This window comes from Phoca vitulina, unplaced genomic scaffold, assembly GCF_004348235.1.
Source record: "Phoca vitulina isolate PV1807 unplaced genomic scaffold, GSC_HSeal_1.0 scaffold20, whole genome shotgun sequence".
Taxonomy (NCBI): Eukaryota; Metazoa; Chordata; class Mammalia; order Carnivora; family Phocidae; genus Phoca; species Phoca vitulina.
In genome coordinates this window covers 8,631,417-8,657,547 of record NW_022589723.1, presented here as the reverse complement: position 1 = coordinate 8,657,547, position 26,131 = coordinate 8,631,417, and the positions used below count along the sequence as shown (strand labels likewise).

The 26,131-nt window shown below is 43.2% G+C and overlaps 2 protein-coding genes across 2 annotated transcripts in view; one reads left to right on the top strand and one right to left on the bottom strand.

The window, feature by feature from the left end:
* The window catches only part of GPR176 (G protein-coupled receptor 176), a 115,732-nt gene that overhangs the window by 7,173 nt on the left and 82,428 nt on the right, over positions 1 to 26,131 (top strand). The gene's annotated exons all lie outside the window — the stretch shown is intronic.
* Positions 17,656 to 19,824, bottom strand: LOC116640274 (protein farnesyltransferase/geranylgeranyltransferase type-1 subunit alpha-like). The gene is given in 5 exon segments (XM_032417164.1): positions 17,656 to 18,468; positions 18,685 to 18,858; positions 19,051 to 19,179; positions 19,181 to 19,414; positions 19,417 to 19,824. Coding segments are annotated over 5 exon segments (1,119 nt in total). The 5' UTR covers positions 19,684 to 19,824; the 3' UTR covers positions 17,656 to 18,153.

Below are 26,131 nucleotides of genomic sequence, written 5' to 3'. Positions count from 1 at the left end.
TCTTATTGATACATGATTGGCAAAAATGTTCTCCCATTCTGTGGATTGTCTTTTCATTTTATTATTGGTGTCCTTTTTAAAACCACAAAGGTTTTAAATTTTGATGAAGTCTGATTTATCTAAAATTTTTTGTTGTTGCTTGTGCTTTTGGTATCCTATCTGAGAAACCATTGCCTAATTCAAGATCATAAAGATAACATTCTTACGTTTTCATCTGAGAGATTTATTTTAGCTCTTACAGTTAGGTCTTTGATCCAGGTATGTTAATTTTTGTACATAGTGTGAACTAGGGGCCTAAATTATTTTACCTGTGGATATACAAGTGTCTCAGCATCATTTGTTGAAAATACTTTTCTTTCCCCATTGAATTGTCTTGGCACTCTTGATCTGGGAAAACTTTGACACCATTGTTCCATTGAAGGATTTTCATAAACCTTTGACAAGGAATAAATAAAAGGAAAATGAATCTTTATCCTCACTGGTAATTTACTTTATGTGCTTTAAAAACAATCTGGAAACAGACTTTCCCAGAGGCATGGAGATGAATCACCTATCTAATGTATTAATAGAGACTTACTTGCAGTACAATCAGGTAATTGCTTTTTTCTGGGTTTCTTAGATTTCTTCCACTTAGAGTAGAAATTAGTCCCTTTTCATGTGTGCTAATACACCTTGTCTCTGTTAAGGCTCAGTCATTTGTAATTTCTGGGGTGTTAATTATCCGGCTTTATTGTAACTCTGCGACATTAATGTTACTTCTAACAGGAATTCCTGTCACGTAAAAAAACTAACTCCAGAAATATTTATAACAGTTTCACCTTTACAGATGTTCCAACAGTAATGAGCCCACTGGGGCAAGAAGACAGATTTAAAGTTCAGCCCATTGTTTTCTTTTTCTTTTCTTTTTTACATTCTTTTATTTTTTTAAGATTTTATTTGTGTCTTTGACAGAGAGAGAGAGAGAGAGAGAGAGTGCACAAGCAGGGGGAGCGGCAGGCAGAGGGAGAGGGAGAAGCAGGTTCCCTGCTGAGCAAGGAGCCGCACATGGGGCTGGATCCCAGGACCCTGGTATCATGACCTGAGTGGAAGGCAGATGCTTACCCCAGTGAGTCACCCAGGCACCCCAGGATTTTATTTTTAAGTAATCTCCACACCCAACGTGCAGCCTGAACCCACAACCCTGAAATTAAGAGTTGCACGCTTTACCAGCTGAGCCAGCCAGGCAACCCGGACTCAAACAATATTTTGATTAGTGGCCACACTTGATTCTGAAGAGTTCTGGGAAATGTTTTTTTCTGGCCAACAGTGAAATCTTGCTTCACCAAATCTGAGATACTCTGAAAAACTTCCATGTTAAGCCACAAATGTCTAGGCAGCTTAGTGCTTTAAATAAACTTCTAACAATGTTTTACTAAAAGTTTTGGAATTCAGTTTTTTTTCCTTTATTTTTTTTTTTTTTTTTAAGATTTATTTATTTACTTGACAGAGACACAGCGAGAGAGGGAACACAAGCAGGGGGAGTGGCAGAGGAAGAAGCAGGCTTCCCGCCGATCAGGGAGCCCGATGCTGGGCTCGATCCCAGGACCCTGAGATCATGACCTGAGCCGAAGGCAGCCGCTTAACCAACTGAGCCAGCCAGGCGCCCCTAATTATTTCTGATGAAAGTTTCCCCTGAGGGGCAAAATTACAGAGGTAGAGGCAGAGCATGAAACCTGTAACAGCCTCTCTGGCTACCTGACTTTTTTTCTTTTGAGGGTTTTTAAAAATACAAAAAAATGTTAACAAATTATCATAAACCCACAACTCAGAAATAACAGATGTTTACATTTTGTCATGTTTGTATAAAAATAAAATGTTCAAGTGCATTTGACTCTCCTCTGTTGGCTCTCCTCATTCCATTCTCCCCCATATCTTCCAGAGCTGGTGGCGACCCTGAATTGGGTGTCCAGTTTAAACTTCTTTCCTGTCTGTGTCCTCTTGGTGCTGCCTGTTGCTGGCCTGTGATCATGAAGTTTTTGCCAGTAGTGCTTATTCAGTGCCTACTGCCTGGACACACATGACTTTGTATGCAGTGTTGATTTACAGATAATGGTCACCTCATCTAGGAAGACTGCATGTGGGCAGTTCAGGAAAGTCACCGGGGACAAACGGAGGTTTTGCTAATGGGAGATGGGTGCTTCCTGGGCAGTGCACGTACCCTTGACTTAACCTGCCAGTGTGGTAACTACCAGTCAAGAATATTCCTTTTACCTTACATTTACATTGGATTTTATGGTGTATAACTACCACATTGTTCCATTCAATCGTAATAACCTTATGAAATAACGTAGGGGCATTTTCTGTTTTTCTTGTTTGTTTCTTCTGAACATACTCCTTTACTCTAAAGCACTGCCCTCCCTCTATAAGACGTGCACACCTACGGGTGAGCCTCCCTTCCAGTATTCATCAGGGATTTTAGTTGCAAACAACAGAGCCTGTTGTCAAAAGACACAGTTACTGAAGCATTCAGTAAAGAAAAACATTTTACTTGCAAAGATGAATTGCAAAGGAGTTCAGGTTTTATTTATTCTTTTTAATTTTTTTTTAAAGATTTTATTTGACAAAGAGAGACACAGCAAGAGAGGGAACACAAGCAGGGGGAGTGGGAGAGGGAGAAGCAGGCTTCCCGCTGAGCAGGGAGCCCGATGTGGGGCTCGATCCCAGGACTCTGGGATCACGACCCGAAGGCAGACGCTCAACCGACTGAGCCATCCAGGCGCCCCAGGAGTTCAGGTTTTAGAAGGACTGATTTTGCCAATTGAAACGTACAACAGAGGGCGCCTGGGTGGCTCTGTCACATGTCTGCCTTCAGCTCGGGTCATGATCCTGGAATCCTGGGATCAAGTCTTACATGGGGCTCCCTGCTCAGGGAGTCTGCTTCTCCCTCTGACCCTCCCCCCTCTCTCTCGTGCTTGCTCTCTCTCAAATAAAAAAATAAAAAAATATTTTAAAAAAATGTACAACAGATACTTGAAGGCAACCACAAGATTACCGTATTTACAGTTAACCATGTTCATTGTGGGGAAAAAAAGCAGTTGTCTCATGAGTGTTACAACCTCAAAGATTGTGTCATGCCTTCAGATACCAGCATTGCAAAAGCCAATAAAGTTGCAAATCGGTAAAGTTGTTTTTATTAGGAGTCACAGGAAAGTCTCAAGATTTCATTTATTTTGTGGACCAGAACTAGACAGTGGAGCCTGAGTCTTTTTTCTTTTTTTAAAGATTTTTTTTTATTTATTCATTTGAGAGAGAGAGCATGAGAGAGCATGAACAGAGGGAAAGGCAGACTCCCTGCTCAGCAAGGAGCCTGATGGGGACTCAATCCCAGGACCCTGGGATCATGACCCGAGCTGAAAGTCATGAGCCACCCTGGTGCCCAGAGCCTGAGTCTTTCAGTGTTTTTATTTTTGGGGAGGGAATGGGGCTCAGGGAGCAAGTGTTGCTTTCTCATGGTGGGACGTAACGGGCACATTTTTGCATAATGCAGCAGGGTCAGGTGTTTTACTTCTGTACCGAAGTAGCCAGTTTATGAAGAAGGACATTTATTACAGGGTATTGGATTACTTTCAGAATTTATCGGAGAGTCTGGGAACCAGGGACACTCAAGAAATATGCACAGTCATACCCCTGGTTCTAGCAGAAATCGTGAAGCTGTTGTCTGTCATACACTACCAGTGATGTGAGGAATTAGACTCTAGAACCCTAGGGCACAGGTGGCCCAGATCTAGAACCAAAGGACATGTCTTTTTTTTTTTTTTTGTATTTACAAGAATCCGATGACTGTACCTAGCCACCACCTCACATAAATCATGTCTAAGTTTTCTTGGGAACATCTTCTGGACAGAATATAGATCATAAGCCTGCACCACAACTGCAGGGCTGTCTGAAAAGTATTTTTAGCTTTCCAGCCTTTATAGCAGAGGGTAGCAGCTGGTTGAAAGATTATGGAATGACTGTTTAGTGAATCAAACTAGTATCTGCTGCCTTATACTTCATGTGGTTCCTTATGTGACTTTCCCTCACAGTGCTCGACAGAGCCCCACTTCCACCCTGGGAGAGAGTGGTGGGCACATGATCCAGGCCTTGCTGGTCCCAGGATCCTATTTCCCTGTCCTCAGTAATTAGTTCAGGGATGTTGTGGGATCCAAACTTGGTCAAAGTACTTGACATAGAGATGCTGGTAGAAAAGCCTGCCTTTTCCAAACGGGCTGCTTAAGCAGGGATAAAGGAAGCCAGGAACTGTCTTCTCAGGAGGGAGTGAGGGTGAGAGAAGAGAGGGGGAGGAGGAGGAGGAGGAGAGCAAGAGAGAGAAACCATCCTGATGTTATTGTGTAAGTCCCTGGAAGTGCTGAGCCTGTATTTTCCAATTACAACAAAAGAAAAAACACAAAGTCTCTTTTCCACTTAAACTTGTATGACTTAGGTTCCTGTCACACAACAAAAATATCCTGATGTGTGTGTGTGTGTGTGTGTGTATATAGATAGTATTTTTCTCACCATGCATATCCATCATTTGGGTAAACAAAAATTCAGAGGGATAGTGACTTGCTCATTAGCAGCCTCGCAGCCAGGCAGGACCTGATGCAATGGAAGTCTGATGCCCAGGAAAGAGGAGTGACTGAAACTCAGAGCCCCTGGAATTGAGCAGGAGCAGGACCCTAAGTCTGGTAGTGCAAGAGGTCCGCAATGGAAGGCTGTATTCAGGCCCGGGAGTGGAAAGGAGGCTGAAAGCCATGGGGTGTCGGAGGCCCATGCGTGTGCAGAGGCAGAAGCCCAGAGATTTTACTGGACCAGGAAGTACTCTGGCAACTATCCACATCAGCATTTAGCCTCCAATTTTTTTTCTCTCTCAGGGAAACATCTTTTTTAAAAAAGAAATCAATGGTTACTTGCACAATTGGTTGTTAATTGATACAAAAACTTAGTAGCCAGAAAAACCGTAGCTGTGTTAGAAGGGGAGATGTTGGCAAAGTTAGATGTAGCTGCTCAGGAGATGATGAGCTCATGTCGTTGGGTCATAAATTGGCTTCCACTTTGCTGAGGTGTTTGTAAGGGTTTCTGGGGGGGTCAGTGGGCAAGGCTGTGGGCAAGTCCTGGGAAACAACCCTCACCGGTCGCTTGCAGGGTGTGGGCCAAGTCCTGGACTTCTGGCAGATACATGGTTGAGGGGATGAACTGTTCTGTGTTTTCTGCTTCACATTCACCGTGGCCAGTGTCCGGCTCTCAGACTGTGGAAGCAGAGTCCTGTGGGGGTGAAATGCGTGTCTGCAGCTGACCCAAGCCCAGGGTGTGGAGTGGAGTGTGGGAGCTTCCCTAACACAAGGTCCAGGCATCCAAGTGCAAGGAAGAATCTGGGCCAGACTCACATGGGCCGTGTTGAACTCAATAGATAATAAAAAGACGGAAGGCACGGAACAAGTGCCAAAAGGTGGGGAGGAGCAGAGCAGAGATAACCCACACCCCTGAAGGCCATTGTCTTTGTTCTTTCTGATGCAGTGTTCTTCCCTAGGTGTTTTCTGTGGCTGGCTTGTGTTCATACTTCAAACTGCAACCCAAATGTCACCTCCAAGACAGCTTCCCTAAAGTAGTCTCCCCTCCACTTTTATCACACCATCCTGCTTATTTTTCTGTGGTAGTTATAACCCCAGGGATTTTCTTGTTTGTTTGGTGTCCTATCCCTCCATTAGGATGCAGAGCCATGAGGACAGAGACTGTTTCATTCACTGCGGTGTCCCCAGCATCTGGAACAGTGCTTGGCGTGTAGTTGGTGCTCAGTAAATATTGATTAGTTAATTGAATGAAATGCTTAGGGACAATTAAACGGAACAAAAAATTAAATAGGCACTATCTTGACTTGCATGAAGCTTAGGAGCTTTCTGGAAAGGAGCATGAATTTCGTCCACAGCTAGGACTCAGACACACATAGTCATATCCAGGGGCCTGGAGGGTGCTCAGAAAAGCCAGGTATTTGGAGGGACAGCAGGTCTCTTGACAGAAAATCTGCAGGGACAGGTGTTACAGCCTGATTTAAGAGTGAGTCTATGAAATAAGACAGGCAACATTTTGAACCAGGCAGCGTTATGTGTGTGGGGATGTCACTCTAGCTTTTATTATTTATTTATTTTTTAAAAGATTTTATTTGTTTATTTGACAGAGAGAGACACAGCGAGAGAGGGAACACAAGCAGGGGGAGTGGGAGAGGGAGAACAAGGCTTCCCGCTGAGCAGGGGGCCCGATGCAGGGCTCGATCCCAGGACCCTGGGATCATGACCTGAGCTGAAGGCAGACGCTTAACGACTGAGCCACCCAGGCGCCCCTCACTCTAGCTTTTAAAAGCTTTTGGATTCTAGACAAAGTCAAAAGGATCGCTTGAAGCAGCTGGAGGCATGACCCTGCCTCTGGGAAGTGGCTGAGAGGCACTATTTTGCGTGCTTATATGGAGACAGATGGCTCTTCAGTGTGTGAGGTCAGAGTGGTGCCCGTGAGTTCTACCAACTGTTAGGAAATACGCCTTCCTCCTATCTGTCTGGGGAGCTCAGTGGTGGGAATGGGAATGTTGAATAAGTCTGGAAACAACAAACAGAATATTTTCACTCTAGCCAGGTGTTAGGGGTTCAATTGTGTGCCTCTCCCCATTAAAAAAAAAAAAAAAAGGAAAGAAGATACGTAAAAGTGTAAACGTCTTAATCCTCTAGTACCTCAGAATGTGACCATATTTGGAGAAGGGGTGGTTGTAGATGTAATTACTTAAGATGAGGTCATACTGGAGTAGGGTGGGTCCTTGTAAGGGGAACACTGTGTGATGAAGACAGAGATTGGGATTACAAGGCTGCAAAGCTAAGGGACGCTGAAGGGCCACTAGAAGTGGGGGAAGAGGCAAGGAAGGATCCCCCTACGCGTGTCAGAGGAAGCACTCTTGGCCCTGCCAGCACCTTCATTTCAGAATTCTAGCTTTCATAACTGCGAGACATTAAATTTCTGTTTTAAGCCGTCCTGTTTGTGGTACTTTCTTATGGCAACCCTGTAAACTACTACACAAAGGCAACGAACAAATAGGTTGAAAACCCTGATTTTTGCACAACTGTGTGCAGTGAGTTTGACAAAAGAGCATCTTCAGCTGACAGAGTGTGAGTCAGTGCAATACAGGCTGGTCATCACTTGTGCCATCCACTGTGTATACATAGCTTCCAGCACCTTTTTATTTTTATTTATTCATTTAAAGATTTTGTTCATTTGAGAGCGAGAGAGCGAGTACACACGTACAGGGGAGGAGCAGAGGGAAAGAGAATCTGAGGCAGGCTCCACACTCAGTGTGGAGCCTGACCTAGGGCTTGATCCCACGACCCTGAGATTGTGACCTGAGCTGAAACCAAGACTCAGACACTCAACCGACTCAGGCGCCCCTCTGCACCTTTTTAAAAATTTAACTTTATTTTGAGATAATTGTAGATCCATGTGTAGTTTTAGAAGATAACACAGGCAATGTTGCATACCCTTTACCCAATTTCCCCCAGTAGTACAGGAGGGAGGTATGTGTGTATGGTGGGTACAGTATCCTAACCAGGATATTGATATAACCAAGACACGTCCCTGTAAGGATGATTTTTTTTTTTTTAAGATTTTATTTATTAGAGAAAGCACGAGCAGGGGGGAGGGGCAGAGGGAGAGGGAGAGGCAGACTCCCTGCTGAGCAAGGAGCCCGATGCGGGACTCCATCCCAAGACCCTGGGATCATGACCTGAGCCCGAAGGCAGATGCTTAACCAACTGAGCCACCCAGGCGCCCCTGCAAGGATCTTCCTGTTACTTTTTCATAACCACATCCACTTTCCTCCAGCTCCTACCCTCTTCTTAACTCTTGGCAACCACTAATCTGATCTCCATTTCTATAATTTTGTCATTTCAAGAGCTTTACATAAATGCAAAAATAATACAGTATGTAACTCTGGGGATTGTTTTTTTTTTTTTTTCTTTTTCATCCAATATACTTCCCTGGAGATTTCATCCCTGTATCCATGGTTTGTTCCTTTTTATTTTAATTCTCTTTGTGTGACCTTCTTCAATCAAAGTATGGGCAACTCCATGACATTTCTGATTATTCTTAAGTCACAAAACACTTCCAGTTTAGGACATAAGATGTGCAGTCTGATGAAAGAGGCAAAGCTCTAAACTTGATAGAAAATGAAAAATTCTCCCCTCCCCACAATCCCCAGTCTAGGTCCATTGCTTAGGAGAAGCTTGAAGTTGGGGAAGAGAGTATGGTTGGCTTCCTTCCACATCTTGAGCTTCTGGCCAACCTTGGCCCTCCAGGATTGGTGCTGAGGTGAGGTTTTGTGGTGCAGGGTTGGAGGGACAGAAAAGGCCATAAAGACTGATCCTGGTGTAAGTGGCTTCATACTCTCTGGACTGTCACCTGTCCCTTGATGGTGGTGATGCCCTCCCATTTTCTTGGTTGGTAGCATACTCTGTCCTCAGTCCTTTGAATGCTGCTGGACCTCTAGCTTCTCTCTGTTGAGGGCTCTTTTGCCCCTGAAGGTGACCCTCTTGGACAAGTCTCAACGTGACCCCATGCCATTGCTCTCACTCGTTGGACCATACGTAGTACAAGGGAACACACACATCCTTGGCCCTGATGAATTCTGGGAGTGCAGGCTTCTCCCTGTAGCCTCTTTGAGCAGCTCATCAGCCCATCTCTGGCCCTTTGTTTCTCAAAGAGGATCCAGTTTACTTCACTGTAAACCCCAGTTGATCCTCAACCGGCTCTCCCCAATTGCGGCCCTCATCAAGCTGTCTGCATGGGCTTGTTGAAACTCCCTTCCGTACTTGTTGAAATCCCCTTACTGGGCTTGGGGAGAGATGGGCACCCCCTCCTTTCTCTTCTGGGTGGGTAGGACTTGTTGCCCACACACAGCTCTCTGTCTTCCTGTGTCCCCTCCAGGTGAGTAGGGGTTCAGGTGTTCTAAGTATTTAACCATAACTTTGAAAAATACACATTTAAAAAAAATACTTATTCATGAGAAGCAGAGAGAGGCAGAGGGAGAAGCAGGCTCCCCATGGAGCAGGGAGCCCAATGTGTGGGACTCGATCCCAGAACCCTGGGATCACAACTTAAGCTGTAGACAGGTGCTTCACTGCCTGAGCCACCAAGGTACCCGAAAAATATGCATCTTGATCTGACACTTTGGTATTTATTGTATCTTGATGCCTTGGTAAAATTTTCCAATTCCAATGCCTAAATAGTATGTTCATTGAAAAATACTTTTTTCCTACTTAAAATTTATGAAGCACTTTTGTTCAAATTTTCCACATACCTCTTTGACCTCTGCAACTGTTTTTGTTGGAAACATTTTGGAGCTACCTCATCCAGTTTTTCAGGGTCCCTCACCATTACTTCTAAGCCCTGTGAACAAGACACTGTGCTTGTTTGTTTGTTTTTTAAAGATTTTGTCAGACAGGGAGAGCACACACAAGCAGGGAGAGTGGAAGTCAGAGTGAGAGGCAGGCTTCCACTGAGCAAGGAGCCCAATGCAGGCCTTGATCCCAGGACCCTGGGATCATGACCTGAGCTGAAGGCAGGCACTTAACCGACTGAGCCACCCAGGTACTGCTGAAATTTCACCGAAGCCACAAGTAACCATTCTGGTTTTTTTAGGGCAGGAATGAAGAATGATACTGTTGCCTTCTTTTTCACTTACTCTATCAGATGACCTTTATAGAAGCCCAAAGTAACATTGATTGAGGTAATTTCATATCATTGTGCCTTCTCCAAACAAAATTCCAAATAAAGTAATTTATTACTTGTTCCGAATAAAGTAATTGAAGGAGTGCCTTGTATTAAGAGTGATTTTTTGTTTTCTGAGCAAGAATGTTTGAGGATACCTCTGCGTTGTGTTAGGGGGTATGAGATATTTACTACCTGGTTCCCTGGGCATCCCTGTGTGTGCTCATTTGCACCTTTAATTAACAGCTACCTTTTGTTGGGGCTTCCTGTGCAGTTTCTTAGGACAAGAAACACTTCCAACGGCTGCTAAATGGAAAGGAAAGAATAACTCTCTGAAGTCTACCTAAGTGTGAATTTAATTTCCAGGAACACAGAGTTCAAGCAAGGCTCAAGCTGAGACAAAATAATCAAATTTTGGTTTTCAGACCTTCTCATTGATTGATGAGAATAGCACCTTTTGTATTTGTCCTGTTGTTTCTGTGGCCTTCTCCCAAGGCTGCAAATCTTTAGCAGCAATGAGTCTACAAATTACCAGAAGCCTTAAAATGAAGCCTATGTGAAGGTCTGGATTAGGGACTACAGAGTTAACTGCCTGTTTCTCTCAGGGATACTGTTATTGTTAAGATTACGTGGGACTTAAAAAAAAAAAGAGTACATGGGACTTTACAGATTCTTTAAAGAGCACCACATTTTTTCTTGTTAGTAACAAGTCAGTGGGCTCTAGCTGGTGAGGATCACACCAGGTGCTTAGGAAGGGTGGATTCTAGCCTGGCCCTGCTGTTGAGTGGTGGGTTTACTGTTGGTAAATCACTTTGCCTCTTTGTGATTGTTACTGTGAGGCAGAGATTCTTTTTTTTTTTTAAGATTTTATTTATTTATTTGAAAGAGAGAATGCATGCGAGAGTGCCAGATGAGAGGGAGAGGGAGAAGCAGATGTGCAGAGTCCAGCGTGGTGCTCAGTCTCAGGACCCAGAAATCATGACCTGAGCTGAAATCAAGAGTCAGATGCTTAACTGACTGAGCCACCAGGTGCCCTGGCAGGCAGAGATTCTTAAACCTAGTGTGCATAAAAATCACTTGTTACAAATGCAGATCCCTGATGAGTTCGATCATCAGAAGTTTCCTTTTGGTGGGTTTGACATGGAGTCTTGGAGTCATATATATATATATATATATATATATATATATATATATTTAAGATTTTATTTATTTTGATAGAGACACAGCGAGAGAGGGAATACAAGCAGGGGGAGTGGGAGAGGGAGAAGCAGGCTTCCCACCGAGCAGGGAGCCCAGCACAGGGCTCAGTCTGCATCATGACCTGAGCCGAAGGCAGGCACTTAACCGACTGAGCCACCCACGCGCCCCAGAGTCTATATTTTTAACGAACACTTACTGTGATTTTGATGCAGATGCTTCACACTTTCACACTGATCTAAGGGATGGCCTGGCCGACTTCTTAGTCTGTGGAGGTGACAGGTGGTCATCATGTACACTCCCAGGTTATAGCCCTGGGAGTCAAGCAGTGAGGGTAGATATCAGGAGGATGGAAGGGAGAAGACTAGTTTTTTAAGGTAAGTGCTTGGGGTCATTAGATTTCCCCCCCTTCTCTTAGTGGAGTAATAGCATTACCTTCAGACTATTCTTGCAAAGAGAGTTGTTGGGATGGGGTGGAAGTAGGAATTTAATTTGGGGGTTATTGGTACCATTTCTACCCATCTTTTAATAGGTAGTGTTGCTTAAGGTCTGAAGGTAATATGGAAAAAAATAATTATGAATAGACCAACCTCTTCTCAAATCTGACTTAAAGAAACTTACCTCAAAGTTTTATGAATTGAGAAATCTGACTTCCTGATTCTTCCCCTGCCCACTGTCTCCATCTCAATATATATCCTATAGGTAATAACTAAATTACTATTTTTTAAAAAGATTTTATTTATTTGACAGAGCACAAGCAGGGGGAGAGGCAGGCAGAGGCAGAGGGAGAAGCAGGCTCCCCACTGAGCAAGGAGCCCGATGCAGGGTCTATCCCAGGACCCTGGGATCATGACCTGAGCTGAAGGCAGACGCCTAATGACTGAGCCACCCAGGCGCCCCTCTATGCAGAATTTAAAACATTTTTTCAAAATTTTCATTGAGATTAAAATTAAAAATTTAGACAATATGCACCATCTCACAGGGACTCGTCATATATCACCCCTAGTTTCTTGGGCTCCTTTTGCCTTCAGCCTTTTTGGTCGTGCTGTGCTCCACCTTCTTCTAGGACTTCCTGATACCTCAGTAATTAAGGCCTTGAAATTCCACCCATCTGCCACCAGTCTGGACTTAACCAGTGTCCCTGAGATGGTTTAAGCCTAAGTGTGTCCTCCAAATACCCAGTATATATGCAGCAACAGTCCCAAACTAGGAAACTAAGTCTTTATCTAAAGAGCCATAAGCAGTGTAGATAGGGAACACACATAGTATAGTTAAGTGTCATTTTTAGCTTGGCACAAAGGAGAACAGAGAGGGCAAGTGAGTGATCAGAAAGACCAGTTAAGGGCTAGTTGGCTTTGGGGAGAATTGTGATTGCTTTAGCACGCAAATCTCTTGTTAGAATATGAACAACAAGGGAGCAGGTGGGCAGCTTTAAAAGTACATTCCAAACCAATTTGGTGTGCTTATTAGGCCTTCTTATTGTTAATATCAGACATCTTTAATTTTGACTATGGGATCATCATGTACTATCTCAAGTTATAGAATGCAAAATGTAGTTTAAATCTCTGCTGCCCCTTTTTAATCTTGACATGAGTCTTGTGTTGTCGGGGAGTTAGGGACAGAGGTTGAGCTGAACTCACAGATTACCCTGTTGACCTCATCGTGTTAACATCAGTATATTGACTCATATTGAATTTAGCGTCTACTAAAACTCCCAAGCTTTTATTTCATGTACTGCTGTTATGATTCTTTTTCATCATCCTTGTTTGATTCAATTTAGGAGTCCAGATTAGTACTTTAATTTTATCATTTTAATTCATCTAAATTTAACTAAAATGTTTTAGTTCTTTGTATCAATCTGTTAATTTTTTTGGGGGGGAAGGATCCTGATTATGCCATGTAACATTACTGCTTTCTGTGATATTAACTATGTATCTTTTGTATTTCCATCTAAATTCTCAAAAAGAGTATTGAGTAGTACAGGAAGAGAAGAAGGTTGGAGATCTTGTTACTAGTGATCTGGTAATTGAGGTTAATTTACTAGTCAAAACCCTTTTGGAATAATTGTTAAATTATTAACTAGAACTCTCACCCAGGTCATTGTTTCTTTATCTTGTTTCCAAAAACATTTGGAGACATCTTATCGGATATTTTACTGAAAGTCAGATATACTATGTCTACTACATCTCCTAGGCTTACTGATATAAGAAAATAAGGAGAATCTGACATGATTTATTCTTAGTTCATCTGTGCTGGCTCCTAGTGATTACCTCTGGCCTTCCTGTCAATAATTAATTCTAGTGTCAGGTTGACCAATATGAATTTTGCTGTATTTTTCTTCTTCCTCTTTTCTGTGTCTCTAGTTCTGGTTCCTTTCCTATTCTACATAATTCCTTAAAGTTCTCCAGAGTTGGTCCAGAATAGTGCTTCTCACACTTCAGTGTATAAGTGAATCTGATGGGGTTCTTATTACAATGCAGGTTCTGATTCAGGAGGTCAGGGATGGGGCCTAAGATTCTGCATTTCTTTTTTCTTTTTTTTAAGATTTTATTTATTTGTGAGAGAGAGCGCACAAGCAGGGGTAGCGGCAGGCAGAGGGAGAAGCAGGCTCCTTGCTGAGAACGGAGCCTGATGTGGGACTTGATCCCAGGACCCTGGGATGACCTGAGCCGAAGGCAGCCACTTAACTGACTAAGCCACCCAGGCATCCCAGGTTCTGCACTTTTTTTTTTTTTTAAAGATTTTATTTATTTATTTGACAGAGAGAGACGCAGCAAGAGAGGGAGCACAAGCAGGGGGAGTGGGAGAGGGAGAACCAGGCTTCCCGCCGAGCAGGGAGCCCCATGCGGGGCTCGATCCCAGGACCCTGGGATCGTGACCTGAGCCGAAGGCAGACGCTTAATGACTGAGCCACGCAGGTGCCCCCCAGGTTCTGCATTTTTAACAAACTACTAGATGCTATTGGTCCTCAGGCTGTTCACTTTGACTAGAAGACTTGGTGTTCTAGATAAGAGTTCTAGATTTTAGTGCTCCTCTAGAGCAGGAAGGAGGTCTCTGGTGGAGGTCTCATCAGCATCTGTATCCTCTAACAGTTACCTTCCTCATTCCTTTATCTTCAATGTCTCTTGCTCCCAATGGCTCCTTGGCCTCCTTCTTTTGCATTTCTTGCCCTGTATTGCCTTTCTTCCTTCTTCGGTTCACAGGCTTCTTGGGAGAATAGTCTTAAATTTCATTCTTCCATTTTATCCTCCACTGATTACTCCTCAATCAACAACTCTGATCATGTCACTCTCCTCTTTCTATCCCTTTCCTAGCTCCCCTTTCCTTCTGGCTCCTTCCAGTGACATTCTGCAACCTGGCTCCTGTTTCCCTCTCCAGCTCACTCATCTTACACTCCAGGAATTCCAACCTACTTGTGGTTCCCAGGGTACATTCTGTTTCCAGTCTCCTTGCCTTAGCTTTTACTATTCCTTTGTCCATAAAAACTCTTCCCTGCCTTATTAACCTGGCTAATTTCTCTCAATTCCTTTCACACTCAGAAACTTAGTATCTCAGGGGCGCCTGGGTGGCTCAGTCGTTGGGCGTCCGCCTTCGGCTCAGGTCATGATCCCAGGGTCCTGGGATCGAGCCCCGCATCGGGCTTCTTGCTCAGAGGGAAGCCTGCTTCTCCCTCTCCCACTCCCCCTGCTTGTGTTCCCTCTCTCGCTGTGTCTCTGTCAAATAAATAAATAAAATCTTAAAAAAAAAGAAACTTAATATCTCTATATTTATTACTTGTATGATTCAAGAATAATTGAAATGAGGGGTACTGGTGCTTTCCCTCTAAGCTGCAGCTATAACTGTAGAATTACTGGAAGGAGATGTTATTTTGACATGATGATGGTCAGTTGCACTGAAGGATTTTAAGGATACAAAGTCACTTGGTAAAATCTTATTTCTTTATTTTTATTTTTAAAAAGATTTTGTTTATTGATTTGACAGCACAAGCGGGGGAGCGACAGGCAGAGGCAGAGGGAGAGGGAGAGGGAGAAGCAGGCTCCCCACTGAGCAAGGAGCCCGATGTGGGACTTGATTCCAGGGACCCCAGGATCATGACCCGAGCTGAAGGCAGTCGCTTGACCAACTGAGCCACCCAGACACCTATTTACTTATTTTTAAGTAGGCTCCTCACCCAGCATGGAGCCCAGCGTGGGGTGCTAACCCACAACCCTGAGATAAGACTGAGCTGAGATCAAGAGTCGGAAGCTTAACTGAGCCACCCATAAATCTTATTTTTTTTTTTTTTTGAAATTAGCAAAGAAGGCTTTATTTACACTGGACATTATCATCCTAATTAAAAAGGGTAAAGCAATACATCCATAATGATAGATAATTGTCCTTGAGAGCACTATTAATGAGATTTGATAATCAAATGCTTGTGTGGGGATAAATCTTATTTTTAAAAAAGGGAAAACTTAATCATCACTCTGTAAATGAAGAGGGAACAATATTTTTAATTAGTTTATCATTGTGTGAATTAGTCTAGCTGACCTATACAATATTCATTGACAAAGTTTCATGGGAATGAAGCAGTAAAATAAAAATGATAAGTTTTATCTGATGAGAATATTTCACTAATGTGATCTGCAGAGACGGTGTGAATGGTAAGGTTTTCAGATGACAATTCAGAACTTTGACATCTTGCATTGTCCTGACCTTAGAGCAGAGTGACAAGAGAGGGTTACATGTTGGCTTAGAGAGTGGCCTTCTGCAAATCACTATAAACTAATTGGGGTTACTTCACAGTAACAGGGAATAGAGATGGAGAGCTGCCTGACAAGATGCAAATACTGAGGATTTGATGGATTATTAGCTGGTGAGTCAAACTAGACGCTCAGGACTTGAAATAAGTCCGAAATTTTTATTTTTTTTTATTTTTATTTTTTTTTTTTTAATTCTTTTTTTTTTTTTTTAAAGATTTTATTTATTTATTTGACAGAGAGAGAGACAGCGAGAGAGGGAACACAAGCAGGGGGAGTGGGAGAGGGAGAAGCAGGCTTCCCGCCGAGCAGGGAGCCCGATGCGGGGCTCGATCCCAGGACCCTGGGATCATGACCTGAGCCGAAGGCAGACGCTTAACGACTGAGCCACCCAGGCGCCTCCATGTCCGAAATTTTTAATAAAATTTTAAAATATTTCCCATAGCTGTGGTCATGATCTCTCAGGCAACAAATGCAATTTGCCACCAGATGTGTCGTTGCTATGACACTTGCAGATACGAGAAGGGATGGTGACAGGTGGAGATTGAAGTGCTAATAGATTTGAAACCTTATTTGCAAAATGATCTTAATGTGTGTGTTTCAGAGATAAGCCTTAATCCTTTGTACATAATAGGTATTCTGTAAATGTGTATAGAGCAAATATATGTGAAATATTTAAAATTAAATGAAGCAAATAACCTTTGCTTTTCTTAAGGAATTGTTCTTTATGGTGTGGTTTTATGCCTGCTGGATCACACTGTGTCCTAGATTTCTGTGACTATAGAGAAAGGCATGCAAAAGAGAATAAGAATTGTCAGCTTCATTAAGGATATAGCATGTGCTGGTATAATTTCCTTTTCCCCAGGGATGTGGAACTGTTGATGAATTCCTTTCTAGCTGAAATGCCTGAGTGGGAGCTCTGGTCTCCATTCTTGTCACTGATTTCCTGGCCAGCCTGTTTCTGGGTAATGACTCTCTCAGTTTATGTTGCCTTTCAGCATAATACATTTGTTCAAACCAAACTGTGTGTCTGGTGGGTTATACCACAAAACCAAGAACCCACAGCCAGAGCTAGAGGAATATTTTCAATTATGAAAGCTCATAGTCATAATAGTCTATTTTGTGAAATAGTACTTGGCTATGCCAAACCTGTTTCTCTTTTGAGAATAATGTTCCTGGGATAAAAATAGGACTTCTGGTAAGATCAGTATTGGGTAGTGGGCCACAGGGCTCTAGAGTCAGAGAGTTGTGAGTTTAAGTCCTAGTTCAGCCACTTGCTAGCATTTTGTCCTTGGGCCCGCTTTTATTATTATTTTTTTTCAAAGATTTTATTGTTTGTTTATTTATTTATTTGCCAGAGAGAGAGAGAGGGAACACAAGCAGAGGGAGCCGCAGAGGGAGAAGCAGGCTTCCCGCCGAGCAGGGAGCCTGATGCAGGACTCCATCCCAGGACCCTGGGATCATGACCTGAGCCAAAGGCAGAAGCTTAATTGACTGGACCATCCGGGGTGTCCCTCAAAGATTTTATTTATTTATTTGACAGAAAGAGAGAGAGAAAGAGCATGAGCAAGGGGGAAAAGGCAGAGGGAGAGGGAGAAGCAGAACCCTCACTGAGCAGGGAACCTGAGGTGGGGCTTGATCCAGGAACCGTGTGATCATGACCTGAGCTGAAGGCAGACACTTAACCACCCAGGCGCCCCCAGCTTTTATTATTTTTAATTTTTTTAATTAATTATTTTTAAAATATTTTTTCCTCACTGTAAAATAGTAAAGAATTTTTTTGAAAGCATAGAAAGTTAAGAATGAATATTCATATAACATGAGCATTTTCTTATATAATTAAATATTCTTCGAAAGCATCATTTCATATATTTATATAGTATTTGATTATTCAGTCATTTAATCATTCTTAACATTTTTAGACATTATGGTTTTTTTTTTTTTTTTTTGGGGGGGATACATCTATAATTTTATTACAAAACCATTCTTTTGGCATTAGTTGGTTACAGTAATTGCAGGATACTGTGAGTGTGGCCGAGCAGCCCTAATGTAACACTGCATTCCCTGCTTCCTGGACCCAAATTTAAGTTACCTTATACCCATTACGCACAAGTAACCAGCGTTCATTAATGCTGCAAATTCTGACGCATATTCCCTTTAGGGAGGAGCTGATGCTAAGGGGTTAGAGTAAATGTTGATAAGGCTACAAAAGTTCCTTCATGGGACTTGTTGTTTCTTCGCCCTCCCCCCAAATTACTTTGCTTTAAAAGAATCAAATAACTAGTCTGAATAGCAGCGCACCCAAGAAGCATCACACTTAGTTCTTGTTAAAAAGCAGTACCTGTGCAATGCACGTTTTACACCACAGGCAAAGGGAATGACCGCTTTAGTTTTAAACTCCCGCATTAGAGTCTCTTAAAAAAAATAAAAGCATTCCATCGAGTTCTTCCAGATGGTGTTATTGCTGTACATGTGTTGGTGGGTCACTCTCTGTGCTGTGTTTGCTTTGAAGGGATCTTCCAATATATCTCCAATATTCCTTTCTTATAGTGTCCTTTTCTTTAGCTAGAATTTCACACAACTCTAATGCTTTATTAAAAATGTCCTTCTTGTTGTCACATTGGTTTTCTAGCATGTCTTCATAGATATCCACGAGAAAGGCAATTAGGTAGGGGGAACTGTGACTCGGTTGTAAATCAAGTAACTGATTTAACGGATTTGGATATTCGGAAAGACCACGATCCTGTAAAATCCCTTTCAAATAGTGCACTTTCTTTTTTTTTTTTTTTTTTTAAAGATTTTATTTATTTGACAGAGAGAGACAAAGTGAGAGAGGGAACACAAGCAGGGGGAGTGGGAGAGGGAGAAGCAGGCTTCCCGTGGAGCAGGGAGCCCGATGCGGGGCTCGATCCCAGCACCCTGGGACCATGACCTGAGCCGAAGGCAGACGCTTAACGACTGAGCCACCCAGGCGCCCCTCAAATAGTGCACTTTCATTATGTGGTACTAGTTTGATCATTTCTAGAGTGTACTGGACTTCTCTCTCCAGTATAGCACGATCATTGTAGCCAGTGGTGTTAGAAATTACGAAGTACCTTTGGTTCCAGACAGAGTTATTTCTCACATCCTCTTTAAGAAGTTGGTCTACAGGGCGCCTGGGTGGCTCAGTTGGTTAAGCGACTGCCTTCGGCTCAGGTCATGATCCTGGAGTCCCGGGATCGAGTCCCACATCGGGCTCCCTGCTCAGCAGGGAGTCTGCTTCTCCCTCTCCCGCTCCCCCATCTTGTGCTCTCTCTCTCACTCTCTCTCTCAAATAAATAAAGAAAATCTTTAAAAAAAAAAGAAGTTGGTCTACATACTGCAGCTCATTATCCCAAAGTTTAAATTCCTGATGTTGCCAGGCATGATAATTCTTTGCATCCTGATTAAGAATATCAGCAATAAACTCAAGCTCCTGAGATGGATCTTTTAGCCATTCCACTAATAACTCGCCTATGATGCCAAAGTTGATAGTTTTGGGGCTGTTCCTTAATTATTGCAGTGATGTAGTTCATTTCCTCATGTAGATCCTTTTTAAGTGACTTTAAGAGAACTCTCTGAAAATGCCACACTGTATAATTGGCTGCATTTAACTCAATAGCATCTCTGGTTAGTTTAAAAGCTCGTTCACTTCTTTCATCACGTTGCAGGACAGCCCGGGAATAATCATAAACTTCTCTATAAATTTTTCACTATAAATTATCTGGACCACTGGATTGGGGCCATCATTCTGCGGCACTGGGTCTACATCAGCCCATTCTGCTCTGTCCCTGTACAGAACATAGGTGGGCGAGTCCAGGCTCAGGAACCCATCGTCCATAGGGGACGCCACCCCTTCTCCGGGCTCAGCTGCCATAGCTTCTTCCTGCTGCTGCTGGGGCGGTGGCGGCTCCGGCTGCCCGGACTCGCTGCCCTGCGCAGCCTCCCCGACCCCCTCAGTGGCCGCCATCTCGCCTCAGCCCGCAACCCATTATGGTGTTTCTTGGTTAAACCATGATAAATAGTGCTGTGATAGATACCTTTTAATGAAAAAAAAAAAATCTTTGTCCAGTTTTCTTTTTCCATGAGGTAGTTTCTTAGGAAGGGTGTTCTAGAGTTTTGTTTGTACATTTTTATTTATTATTTCATTCATTAATTTATATTTTAAAAGATTTAGAGAGCAAGTGCTAGTGGGGGCGGGGCAAAGGGAGAGGGAGAGAATCTCAAGCAGACTCCCTAATGAGCGCTGACCGCTGAGCCAGATGCAGGCGGATCCCATGACCCTGAGAGCCTGACCTGAGCTAAAACCAAGAGTCAGACACTAAACTGACTGAGCCACCCAGGTGTCCCTGTTTGTACATTTTTTAAAAAGATTTTATTTATATTTTTATTTATTTTTTTAAAAGATTTTATCTATATATTTGTCAGAGAGAGAGAGAACAAACAGAGGGAGAAGCAGGCTCTCCAATGTGGGGCTAATCCCAGGATCCTGGGATCATGACCTGAGCCAAAGGCAGACACCTAACGGACTGAGCCACCCAGGCATCTCAATAGATTTTATTTATTTATGAGAGGGAGGGCACACGCGTGCCTGCGACCACCCCCTAAAAGGGGGGGGGCAGTAGGAGAAGCAGACTCCTCGCTGAGCAGGGAGCCCAATGTGGGACTCCATCCCAGGATCCCGGGATCATGACCTGAGCCGAAGTTAGACGCTTAACCGACTGAGCCACCCAGGCACTCGTGTTTGTACATTTTTAATAGCTTTTGAAACTCTTGATAACCAAAAGCAGAGTAAAGGGTAAGTAATTTAACTGAGCTTCAGTTTTCTTATTTATCTGTATCCTAATGGTGGGAGGATATGGGCTAATATATGCAAAACACATAGCAGAATGCCTGGCACATATTCTTAATGTTTTTAGTCTTTGCTTTAACATATCTGTTGTCCACACCGTATCATTAAGTGCTCAACCACCTTCACTATCTGTTTAAAAAAAAAGGAAAATAAACGTTTATTGAGTTGTGTTTATTGTGAGACAAAATTTGTATGTGTGAATATCTAGCGTAATGCTTTTTTTTTTTTGAAAACTGCCTTAAAAAAAATCTATGTATGAAAGTGAAAGGTAGAGGGAAAAGACAGTGTTGTGTTAGTAAAAAGTATTTCTTTGAATTAAATAACAATGGACAGGAAATTACTGTTCATTGAAAGTTAGGCCCAACTGGCCCATTGTATCTCTATTGGTTTTAATGTAGTGTCAAAGCTTGTAATTGACAACTCTGTGAATTTAATGTGTGTTTCAGTTATATGAGCGTTGGCTGATGAGACAAGCAAGAGAGACAGAGAGGGATCAATATTCTTGATACCCCAAATTGTCTGTGTAATGAATATAATTTGAGGGCTGTGAGCCACCTCAAAAGAAGGCATGAAATGGTAATTTTAATAAATGAATCAGGGAACAATGAAATCTCATGTCTGATGTTCTCCACTTCCACACAAGTTACTGCACAGAGCATGGCTGCATTAGTTTCTTAGGGCTGCGGTCACGGATTACCACAAACTGAGTGGTTTAAAATAAGAGAAATTCGTTCTCTCACAGTTCAGGATGCCAGACGTCTAAAATCAAGGTGTCGACAGCGTTGGCTCCTTCTGGAGGCCCTGAGGGGGACCTGGTCCATGCCTCTCTTCTACCTCGTGATGGCTCCCACATCCTTGGGGTTTCTTGGTTTGTAGCAGCATCTCTCTGATTTCTGCCTCTGTCTTCCTAGGGCCTTCTTCCCTGTGTCTCTTCTGTCTGTGTGTCTGCTCCTGAAAAGAACACTGGTCATTGGATTTGAGGCCCCACTCTAATCCAGTATGGCCTCATTGTTCACAAGTTTAAATAGAAACTCACCATCTCCCCTTCCTCCCCATACCCTGCTAGCTTCTCTAACCATAACTTTATCAAATTGTTTTACTTAGCTAACTGGTTTCCCCTTGCTTATTGGATTTGTTTTAACTTTTCTTCTTGGCTCTACCCTACCTACCCAAGATGATATTTTACTGTAAGAAATTGGATTCTTTGACCTTCTCATAACCTTAATTCCCGTCTCTACACTGTTACTCCTACATGGAAGGCCTTCTCTCTCTTCATCTAAGTAAATCTCTTTAGCTTGCTCGCTCTCTTTTTTTAAGATCCAGAGGGAGGAGAGGGGTAGAGGGAGAGAGAATCTTAATTAGGCTCCACACCCAGCACGGAGGCCGATGCTGGTCTCAGTCTCACAACCCTGAGATCATGACCTGAGCCAAAATCAAGAGTTGGACACTTAACTGACTGAGCCACCCGGGTACCCCAGTAAATCTCATTTCTAAGGGCAGGGAGTGTGCTTTATACTTTATTTTTTCCTGTGGCATTAGCCCATTGGTAGCACATAATATGTGCTCAATAGACATTCTGATTAACTTTCTGATAAAGTTGAAGGGTATAGATAAGACTCTGGTGTGGAAAGAAAACCAAATAATGGTTTTATGTGCTTGAATCCCAAAATTCAAGCTGCTTGAGAATCAGTCTCTCTTGATAGCTTAAATGGTTTAGGTTGACTCTTGTTTTCTCTTTTTTTTTTTTTTTAAACATCTACCTAATACTGTATTTTAGTCTCATTCTGGTGCTATAGCCTTTTTTGGCTCAAAAATAGCATAAGGAGATGCTCCTGGCATATCAGTTAGTAGTGTCAATACCAAGTTCAGTGTTTGTTTTTTTAATTTTTTTTTTTAATTTTAATTTTAATTTTAATTTTTTTAAAGATTTTATTTATTTATTTGACAGAGAGAGACACAGCGAGAGAGGGAACACAAGCAGGGGGAGTGGGAGAGGGAGAAGCAGGCTTCCCTCTGAGCAAGAAGCCCGATGCGGGGCTCGATCCCAGGACCCTGGGACCATGACCTGAGCCGAAGGCAGACGCTTAACGACCGAGCCACCCAGGCGCCCCTAATTTTTTTTTTTTTAAGATTTTATTTATTTATTTGTCAGAGAGAGAGCGTGCACAAGCAGGGGGAGCAGCGGGTAGAGCAGGCAAGGGAGAAGCAGGCTCCTGGCTGAGCAAGGAGCCCGATGCGGGGCTCCATGCCCAACCGACTGAGCCACCCAGACGTCTGCGAGTTCAGGGTTTGGAAGATAAATTTTTATTAGTGGTGCAATTTCTGAACACATAAATAGAACCAGCTTTGTACTTTCGTTTTTTCATTATTATCATCATTGTTACATAGCTGGGGAAGATTTAAAGGGTTTTCTTTTTTTTTTTTTAAAGATTTTATTTTATTTTTTTTAGATTTTATTTTTTTATTCATTTGAGAGAGAGAGAGAGAAACAACATGAGAGGGGATAGGGTCAGAGGGAGAAGCAGGCTCCCTGCCGAGCCGGGAGCCCGATGTGGGGCTCGATCCCTGGACCCTGGGATCATGACCTGAGCCGAAGGCAGACGCTTAACGACTGAGCCACCCAGGCGCCCCGATTTAAAGGGTTTTCTCATCTAGTCTTCTTCCTCTTCAAAAAGGAGAAGGCCTATGGCAACACCGACTGCTTCCTCTCCCTTGGGTTCTTATTCCAGTAAACTCCACAGTTGTAAACCTGAAGGGACATATATGCCAAATGTAGTCTGGGGTCCCTGAGGAGGTTGGTCAAGCCCATCCATGGCCTGGTGGACCTCCATTCCAATTCAGGTTTCTTACCATTAACAAGCCCAGAGCCATTAAGTGGGTCATGAGCAGATTTATGTTTCTGGTTTTTCATGAACAAAAGGGTGAGGGTCAGTAGATTTTCTTTTGTCTGGGTTACATTGAATACTCGGGTATGTGTGGTATTCATGGCTAGAATAATGAGTCGATATTTGCTAAGCAAATTGACCAATGCCTGGCACATAGTAAATGCTATGAATATGTTTGAAAAGAAAATAAAAACTGTAAATTGCAGTCGCAGAGTGTATCATTCCATAATGCTGCACTCCAAAGAGTTCTCTTCTTAGCATTTCTACAGGCTCTCAACGGGCTGGGATTCCTCTCCCCAGCCTTCCATTCACTCCTGTTGTCAGATTTTTGTCTTAGGTCAGTTAACTTTCATTAACTGTAACTTTCTGCAAATGGGGACTGTGGTCACAGAGCAGTCCCTTTGGTTTCAGTGCAATTTCTCCGTAGAGACCCGCAAAAACCCCGTATCAGAGACTTATGTGAGTTGATATTCTTACAAAATAAGTTGACAAATACTGCTCTGTTTTCTAGCTTGGAGCCCCCCAAAACAGCTTAATTCTTTTTTGCCTCTATATTCACAGAAAAGAGACCTTGTAAGTTTTTTTTTTTTTTTTTTTTTAAGATTTAAAAAATTTATTCACTTGAGAGAAAGTGAGAGCACGAGAAGGGGGAAGTTCAGAGGGAGAGGGAGAAACCGACACCCCGCTGAGTGGGGAGCCCGATGCGGGGCTCGATCCCAGGACCCCGGATCATGACCTGAGCTGAAGGCAGATGCTTAACCGACTGAGCCACCCAAGCTCCAAGACCTTTTAAGTCTTAAGGGCAGTGGTATGCTGGTAAGTGTTTAACAACTGGCTTTTTCTGGGAAAAAAGCCGTGTTGTGTTTGCCAGTTTTCATGGTATAGATACTCCCACCCTGGCCAAGCTACCAGTGAAGTGGAGTTGGGAAGGGATGTGTATGTTAGCTCTCCTGAGGTGGGAGCTGGGAGCAGGCTCCTGCATGCCACTGTAAATGAAGGATTAAGGGGATGTGCCTTAGGCCCCACCCATGGAAAGTCTGTGCAGATGCTGAGTAGCTCTTTTTTTTTTTTTTTTTTTTAAAGATTTTATTTATTTATTTGAGAGAGAGAGAATGAGAGAGAGCACATGAGAGGGGGGGAGGGTCAGAGGGAGAAGCAGACTCCCCGCCGAGCAGGGAGCCCGATGCGGGACTCGATCCAGGTACTCCAGGATCATGACCTGAGCCGAAGGCAGTCGCTCAACCAACTGAGCCACCCAGGCGCCCTGAGTAGCTCTTTTTAATATTATTTGTTCACCTGCCATGGACAAGCACTGCTGTATGTACTGGGGATGTAGGAGTGAATCATATGAAGTCTCTGCCTTCATGGAGCCAACATCTATTCAAAGCTATTCAGAAGTTTCCAATTTCAACTTCTTGGGACCTTAGCATTCTCATGTCAAGGTCCCATACCACTTTAATTTTTAAATGAGGAAAATAGCCTGGGCTCATTGCAGCTTTCCTGGGTGTGAAGCAGGATTGTGGGGGAGGTGGAATTGCTCTCTGGATTGTCTCCATCTTGGAGGTGCAGAGACTCTAAACCTTGCAATGCCCAGAACATTGGCAGTGTGCCATGAGGGGTGGAGATTAAAGACCAGAGAAGGGGAGCCTGGGTGCTCAGTCGCTAAGCATTTGCCTTCGGCTCAGGTCATGATCCGAGGGTCTTGGGATCGGGTCCCACGTTGGGCTCCCTGCTCCGCTGGAAGCCTGCTTCTCCCTCTTCCACTCCCCCTGCTTGTGTTCCCTCTCTCGCTGTCTCTCTGTCAAATAAAAATAAATAATAATAAAATCTTTAAAAAAATATAAAGAGCAGAGAAGATAACGGTCTTGTTCATAGTTCTACTTACTAGTTCCCTAACTAATCCAGAGGAGGTGACTATTGCTTACTGTTAATTGCCTCATTAATAGTTACTTACTTGGAAGCTTACAGCGTGGACAAGCTTCTGGCAACAGAAGGCATGTCAAAGAATTTCAAAAGCCTATATCCTCAAGAAGGATAAGGGATTGGAGAACCTACTGATGGCAGTGCTCAGAGAGAAGGATGACCCACAGCCTTGTTTGGAAGAGGGTTTAGGATTCTTGGTGAAGAACCTCAAATCTCTGCTATGGAAAATCACTGGGCCAGGCTTACTAACAGGTGGTGTGATTTGAAGGGGTGAGATTTTCCTTTAGGAAGGTATGTCCTCAGGAAATTCAAAAGCTTTAGATAAGCAAAAGCAGAAAAGAGAATTTTTTAAAATTTTGAAATTAAGTGTTTGATGCTGCCTAAGTCCTGCTCAGGGTTGCAGGGCTCTGCAGAACCTCTGCCCATGCTGTTTCTCACCCATTGAGTGAATGATTGATTCTCACGCAGTATCCAGCACTGCTGCTGCTTGCTCAGCATCATGATCTCAGCAGAGGTAGATTGTGGACCATTCACTTCTCTGTTTGTCTGGAATATGCATTGCCCCACTCGGGCCCAGGCCATCTGGATCTTCCTTAGAAGCAAACGCCTACACATTTCTCATACTGGTTTGGAATTTAATTCTTGACTGTGCTATCTTCAGCCAAATGAAGAAAACCCTGGCCCTTTTCTAGTACGGGGACCCCTTGCAGCTGCTTTGGAATGACCAGGGTGTTTCCAAGTATGGGTTTTGGTTTACC